The following is a 7,767-nucleotide window of genomic DNA, read 5'->3' as shown; positions in this document are numbered from 1 at the left end:
GTTTAATGGTATATGTTGTATTTTTCTGGTTATTGAACTCACTTTCCTCTCCCTACCTGTTGCAATTAGCATTACATTAAGATCTGAATTCCTGTTGATAGCCCAATAGGTGATAGCAGCATAAGCTGCTTAATTGCTTGCTTGTTGCCGAATAACACAGAACAGCTGCTTCCAATCTTTATAATTAGTATTAGTTATGGTTATTCAAAGATGCTTCTCAAAGATCCACAACTCTAAAAAACTTCTAAAAATGATGAACTGCGATCTGTGATGGTGATGCTTCACCATGTGAAAGGACATGGTCAGGTCTCCACATACAACTTGTGAAAAAAAATCCATATATTTCATGATATTTTGAATGTCTGAGTGTCTGAGCTTCATCATTTCCCTCTCTACACCACAGAGGAGAAATAGAGGTATTATTCCTGCATTTCCTGTGTGTGCTTAAAGGGTCATAAATCTAGGACCCTCCTTTACACATCCCACTTTCTCAGGTGTGAACCTCAGTGATTGGCTGACATCAAATCCATGCAAGCCATGTCTAACAACCTCTATAATACTTCTACAGGAGGGATTCTGAAATGTTGTAGAGATTTGTATTTTTTTTTTTTTTTTTGTGAAAACCACTGCTCCCTCTCCTGGGTCTACCATGGGACCTTGCCCTCACCAAATGGTGAGTGTTTCCTTTGTCTTCTGAAACAGAAGGTTGAAGATGATGAATGAAGTAGCCATAGTTCAAGACTAAGAAGACTGTAATGGAAAACTCCAATTAAGACTGTGCCAAACATCTGTTTAGCATTCTAGCTTCAGTGAGAAACTAAGTTAGAGACTTAAGGAACCTTAGCTGATGTGGAAGATCTCTGAACCAATCTAAACCCAGAACACTTCCTCTGAGTCTAACCAAGAAGGACCACAAACATTAACAGGAAAAGAGCCTGGTCTCCTGGTCAAAGATGGACAAAGAGCAAACGATCCAACAGTGACCAGCTCTGGTCGACACTGAAGAGCCTGGCCAGCACTCCAGTCCTACCCTGCACACAGAGAGGGGCAAGCTAGATACAACATCCTGCTGTGTCCAACCAAGGAGGGAGCCTAACAGAACTAGTCAAAATGTTGTAGCAAGACAGGTGGAAGAATGATGTAAGAAACAAAATGTTTGTCTAAACATAGTACTGTAGCTTATTGCAAGGCAAGGCAACATTAGCAAGCATAAAAACAGGGCAGGAGTCACATTACATCACACACATCAACTCCACAGTGGGGAACATGAAACCCATACCCAGGATACAGTAGGGAGATTAGACAATGAAAAAGAACCAACCACACACAATTTCTGCTCACAGAACAATTTCTGTGAGCAGAAATTGTTTACAAAACAGATGGCTGAACATAGCAAAATTTGTATTAAACGACCTGAAATGTCCACTGACCTTTTGGCCCATGACAAACTGGTTATGTATCAAACCACTCCTTAACCTCATCCACTTCTCAGCCAATGCAATCAACTTCTCAGAAGCTTCAGTTTTCAAGTTCTAACATTTTACACTCGGTATCGCTAGCCTATGTTACTACAGCTGATGCAACGTTGTGAATATAGAATGCATCCTGTCTATACTCATTCAGCTTCTCAGAAACCATTTGCAACAAAGTGCTCTCTCTCTTTTTTGCATCTTTGGTATTTAATGCAAGTTGAAGCCTTTTAAACTTTTTCCTCTTGCGTTTACTTCATTGGCTTTGTCGCTTACATAGCTTCTTTTGAGCATTTCTTTTCACATGCTTTTAAAACTTTGCCTTTTTCTTTACAACTTTTTCTCTTTTATTTCCTTTGTCACTTATTAACTACTTTCTCTTTTCACATTTTAAACTTTTTTCTTTTTTTTATTTTTAAATTAATTTAGCTTTAAATGAAGTTTCTCCTACCTGTACAGAACCACAACTGTGTAAACCAACCACCTTTTTCCAACAACAAGGGCAAGAATGCAGCAGAAATATGAAATATGAGGCGATTCTGGCATAGACAGCCTACAACTGGTCTAGCTCTGCGAAGGTACAGCAAGGTAAGTGGAAGAATGAGGTGGGGAAAAAAAAAATAAATGTTTGTTTGAATATAATTCTGTAGCTTTATGACAAGGTGAGGAATATTAGGAAGCCCAAAACCAGAGTACTACTACATCCAGACAAGGACGGGAGTCGCATTACACTGCAATCATCTCCTCCATTGTGGGGTACATAAAGCCTATACCCAGAATGTCCTGGACACAACAGGGACTTAATGAGAGAAAACCAAGCAATCACACAGACAAGATGGAATATGACTGTACAACATTGAACACTTACCCCACATTGCAATAAAAATAAAGTAATGCCAATAAAATACATCAGAGAAACATTTATATTGTGTCTGTAAAAGTATCTACACATATGAAAGGCTACAGGTCAAGATGACCCTTAACCTTATCTTTGTACTCAAGAGTCTGCACAGACATTCCACAACACATATGTGGGTCAAAACACTACATATAATTTAATGACCCCAAATAAGTACAAGTAATAAAATTTCAATTAGAAAAAGGGAAATTAATCAACTTTCTTCAAAACTGAAATGGGTAAAATTGGCCCACAACATGATTAGAGGGTTAAATAGTGCCCCATGTGAAGGCAGCCATATCTACTACACTTGAGTTTTCATCTAATAACTTTCATGTCCTTTTTTCTGTCCCTGTTCCAGGAACTGGCACAGTGAGAAGTCACCCCCTACAGCTCCACAAACTGTTCACATCTCTCGAGACTTAAATAAATAAACAAAACTCTGTTGGTGAATACTGTGGCTGTAACAATTCTCCTATTCTCCTTTTGAGAAACTGACAAAAAAAACTGGCATAAACTTCATATATTCCACCCCTGTTGGGCTTTCTTTTCTCAACCCTACAAATTTCAATGTCCCATTTTGAAATACTTCAATAGGTACTGTAGTCATTTGAGCAAATATGAAACTACATTTTTTCCTATTTATTAAAACATCAGAAATAAATGTGTCAGAAGCCTTTGTGTCTAAACAGGATGTGTCATCATGTCTGGCTCTGCCGTCTGTGTAGTACAGCCACATCTTTAGTCCTTCATGGATTCACTCAAAAAGTGCCAGCTATGGTCATACTATTTGACATAAGCTGCTCTTTTAGCTTGGGAATGTGCTGTTATGAGGCTCACATAATTTTGTCATAATGCATTCATACCCTTCTGCTCTTCACAGGTTACCAAGCAGACAGAATGATGGCAGTTCTCATTGTATTATGTGGAAAATGAAAATGATAAGGATCATGAGAATGCTGCAGTGGGTGGGGGTGGGGGTGGTGGGCTAACCATTGCCAAATCTCAAAGGATACTCTGCAACATGTCTCTCCATTTTACATGCTGTTCGTTAGCTATGATGAGCAACCACTATTATACAGAGCAATGATTCACAAATATGACAGGCAGTATCTGTCATGCTTTATTTTGCTTATATTTCTTTCCATGATTAAAATGTGTTTACATACACAACTATATTTGGTAACAGGAAAAAGGATTAAGGGACATCAAAATATGCACCTGTTTGACAGAGAGGTGTAACTTTAACTGCTGCTTATATGAGAGAGAGTGATGGCTAATTTATGATGTCAATAGTGACTATGTCACATATTAAGGGACAGCAGACTTTGATTAGCACACATTTCCTTCTATGCAATGGGAAAAACATAATGTATGTTTACTGGACATAAATGTAAAGACTATTGAAAATAAACAACCTCCAGATATAGAATAGGTATATCTGGATGAAATGTAATCACAAAACATGAGAATGCTCCAGTTTCTACATCAAAAGCAGTCAATGGCAGTGAAGAGGCCTGCAGTAATGGAGGGAAGTAAAAGAAATTCTTTTTATTTCCCCTCCAAAATTCCCCAGATTGTCTACCCTAATATTTATGACATGTTAAGAGTGAAGTATACTTTCTTGTGCTCACACTCATTTTTCATTAACCACAGAATGAATGATATGCTCCGGGTGAATACCTGATGCAAGGGATACACCCTAATCAAAATCCCTTGCCCTGGACAAGTGACATGCTCTGGGATGACCCTATGCCCTGGTACAAGCAATGGTATTTAATTACAATTTGGAGATGTTATGCTAGGGCTTTTTAGTTTAGTTGATCAGTTCATGAGGAGCATGAAAGTTTATGATGTTTATGATGTTTATGATGACACAAATAGTCTGCTCTGAAACTTTATTGGTTGCTTTCTGAGGTTAGTGCGCTGACTAGAATAGAATAGAATTGTTAATTCTATGAAACATTTTGTTTAATGAGATAAAATCAAGAAGAACTCTTCCTTTCCTGTCATAACAAATTTCAGTCGTGCATGCTAATGGAAAGTGCTCATTTTTTTCTTAACAAAAACCTGATTAGTAAAAGTAAGACTTTCGATTCATAATGCAAATCGCCCCCCCCCCAAAAAAAAAAAAAATAAATAAATAAATAAATAAATAATAACGGATATATACAGAAAAATTAACAAAGGATCATAGTGGATGTTATATATTGATATAAATTAAATACGTTTGACATCCTTGAGCAGTGTAAGATCAGTGCACGACTTTTTTGGTCATATTAAAGCCTCTAAAGCAAAGCGTTCTCCCTGAAGACCTCGCCCACTCAGTTTAAGACTCGTAACCCACCAATGAGCAGCAGGGCATCCTTCGCTGTATAAAAGATGCTGCGCATCTCTCATTTCCTTAGATGTCTTTAACACCGTATTTCAGCGAGGCAAACATTAATGCCCTTGGTAAAATCATTTTGAATTATGTGTTGCGCCATACAATGTCATTTATAAACCAACTAAAGCCATGCAGTCCGCCTTTTCTGCCGCATTGCTTAGTTACGGAACGTCGGCACCTGTTCCGCTAAACAGGGAATTGGGAGGTGGACTGAAGATGAACTGGTCCACGCTTCCTGCGGGAAACATTTCGGCGTTCGATTTGGAAAGTCGGCGTTCTCAGTATGGTCATTTCTCTTCGACCACCTCAGTATTTTTGGCTATGCTTATGACACTGCTAGTCTTTGCCACCGTGCTTGGCAATGCACTCGTTATTCTGGCGTTCGTTGTGGAGAAAAGTTTGCGCACTCAAGGCAACTTTTTCTTTTTAAATTTAGCCATTGCTGACTTCCTAGTAGGTAAGTATACTGTTGAAAATATTTTGTAAATATGATTTATTGGTATTTGTCTTTTTTTAGTGTGGCTGTAATCGGTAGGTTGTTGTTAGGCTGCCTAAAATATATGTTGACCTTATACGACGTACTTATTTAGGAGGCTTTTGCATCCCAGTGTATATCCCTTACGTCCTAACGGGGGAATGGCGACTTGGAAGAGGTCTTTGCAAGCTGTGGCTCGTGGTTGATTACATGCTCTGCACCGCGTCTGTGTTCAACATCGTCCTGATCAGCTTCGACAGGTTTCAGTCCGTAACGAAAGCGGTAAGAGGAAAACAAAGGCGTAGTGTGAGAAATAATTACAATACATTTACTATTTAAAATCCAGTCAAATTGAGTTTCATATTAACACTCAACACAAAGCTTGGCTTTTAAAATATAATCAATTTGAGAGTTTTATGTCAACACTAAACATAAGGCTTTGATCCCTACCAGACAGGCTGCTGAAAATTCAGAACAAACAGGTTATTAATGACATAATGGCACAATTTTAAAAAAAATCCCATTTGAAATTGCCACCCAGAATGATTAAATAAGCATTGAATCCAACCTCACTCTCCTCTTCTCTGTGTATCAGGTGAGCGATAGGTGCCAGAAGGGTGTGACCCGGGAAGCACTTCTGAAGATGGCAGCTGTGTGGCTGGCTGCATTCCTTTTGTACGGGCCTGCCATCATCAGCTGGGAGCACATTGCCGGCAGAAGCGTGGTCCCAGACGGTGCGTGCTATGCTGAGTTCTACTTCAACTGGTACTTCCTGATGACAGCCTCCATGGTGGAGTTCTTCACCCCCTTCATCAGCGTCACCTACTTCAACATCAGCATCTACATCAACATCAGGAAGCGCAACCTGATAAGGGAGGGGCAGCCTACAGGCGCAGGGAACAAGGACTGTGAGATGGAGCTGCAGGGCATAGATGGGGATGAGAGGCAGCAGGTGTTCTTTGTCAGGTCTGCAGCAGCTGGGAAAGGAGTTGGAGAGGCTGTGGACAGCAGTAGGAAAAATCAGGACAGCGGGTTGCTGGATTTGCCACCCCTCCAGCTGGAGGACCTGGTGCAGAAGCCTGTGCATGGACGCTACAGAACTGTAGATCAGAGTTACAGTCCCCAGAACAGCCGATCTAATGCAGCAGACACCAACATTGCCAGCTGCTTCCGCCTCTCCAGAGACAAAAAGGTGGCAAAGTCCCTTGCAGTGATTGTGTGTGTGTTTGGGCTGTGCTGGGCACCCTACACTCTACTGATGATCATCAGGGCAGCATGCCATGGCCAATGTGTCCAACACTATTTGTATGAGATCTCCTTCTGGTTACTATGGATCAACTCCTCCATCAACCCCATGCTCTACCCACTCTGCCACATCAGCTTCAAAAGGGCCTTTAACAAACTGCTGTGCCCCACTAAAATCAAAGTCCAACCTCAGTACATGGAACACAAGTGCTGAAGGGCAGCTGGGGAGTAGGGTGTGGATTTTCATTTTAATTGTGGTTGTTCACTGATGTAGCTGTTCATGGAATACTGATTAGAATTTAACATTTTTAACATTTAGAATCTGTCAATTCAGAACATAAACAAAGAAACATACTCTTGGAAGTTTGTTGTTTGTATTTTATAAACTGCTTGTTTTATATTAGGTGGAAGTTGACTGCTAATTTTCATTGATATAGATCCTAAAAAAAATTAAGAGCAGTACTTAATTTCTGCAGAGATTTAACTTGAGGAACTCAGGATCACACCCACAATAACAAATTTCTTTTTCAATTTGTAATAGATAGTTAGCAGTGCATGGATGTGATCCTAACTGATTAGGAGAGGTTTGAACAAACCTATGCATACTAAGTGGATCCCCAGGGTCTGAATTGGTAAAAAAGTTCTGATCAGTGGTCTGTAGTGATCTATTAAAATAAAAATATATGTTTTATCTACAAGGACATTCTTTGGACTAACATTATTTGGGTGGGTTGTGTTTTCTTATCATGAATCATTTGTGGTATATCAATTGTTTCCTGTCAGCTCCATTAGCTTTTCAATGACATGTTATGCAAAATCCTCTGAATAAGACTTACCCAATAGAAATATAGTTAGAGGAAAGATAGAGATCAAACAAAGTAAGGGTAACAGCATATATATACATTTGTGTTAATGTTGCAATGTTTTCTATGGTTCTACATTTCTGAATCTGATAGTGTACAGCTGTACACTGCCATGTTCCACACTGAAGGGACAAATAAATCAAATTTTACTTCCAAGTTCTTTGGTCTGTCTAATAGTTCTTTGCACAAGTTTACAACTGCCAGTTGCCAAAAGTTTGCAAAGACACAAATCAAAGGCCCTGTTTACACTTGGATTTAAAATGCATCTTGGGCAATTGGATCATAAGTAGACAGCCGAGACATATCGCCATTTACACCTGTGTCTAACATGCCTCTCCAAGGTGTCCAGCTGACCACCATTGGATCACAATGCATCTTGGTGGTTGTTTACACTTGTATTTAGTGCTGTGATCTGATCGCCCAAGACACAT

The 7,767-nt window shown here is 39.5% G+C and overlaps 1 protein-coding gene across 1 annotated transcript; it reads left to right on the top strand.

The window, feature by feature from the left end:
• The first annotated feature begins 4,882 nt into the window (after positions 1-4,882).
• LOC118782317 (histamine H3 receptor-like) lies at positions 4,883-6,687 on the top strand. Its single transcript, XM_036535626.1, has 3 exons — positions 4,883-5,210; positions 5,344-5,510; positions 5,824-6,687. Exons 1-3 carry the CDS (start codon positions 4,883-4,885, stop codon positions 6,685-6,687), a joined length of 1,359 nt encoding a protein of 452 aa, XP_036391519.1.
• The last annotated feature ends 1,080 nt before the right edge of the window (positions 6,688-7,767 follow it).

The sequence above is a fragment of the Megalops cyprinoides genome, chromosome 8, assembly GCF_013368585.1.
Source record: "Megalops cyprinoides isolate fMegCyp1 chromosome 8, fMegCyp1.pri, whole genome shotgun sequence".
NCBI lineage: Eukaryota > Metazoa > Chordata > Actinopteri > Elopiformes > Megalopidae > Megalops > Megalops cyprinoides.
Note: the sequence above shows the minus strand (reverse complement) of the source record. Positions and strands in the feature narration are given on the sequence as shown.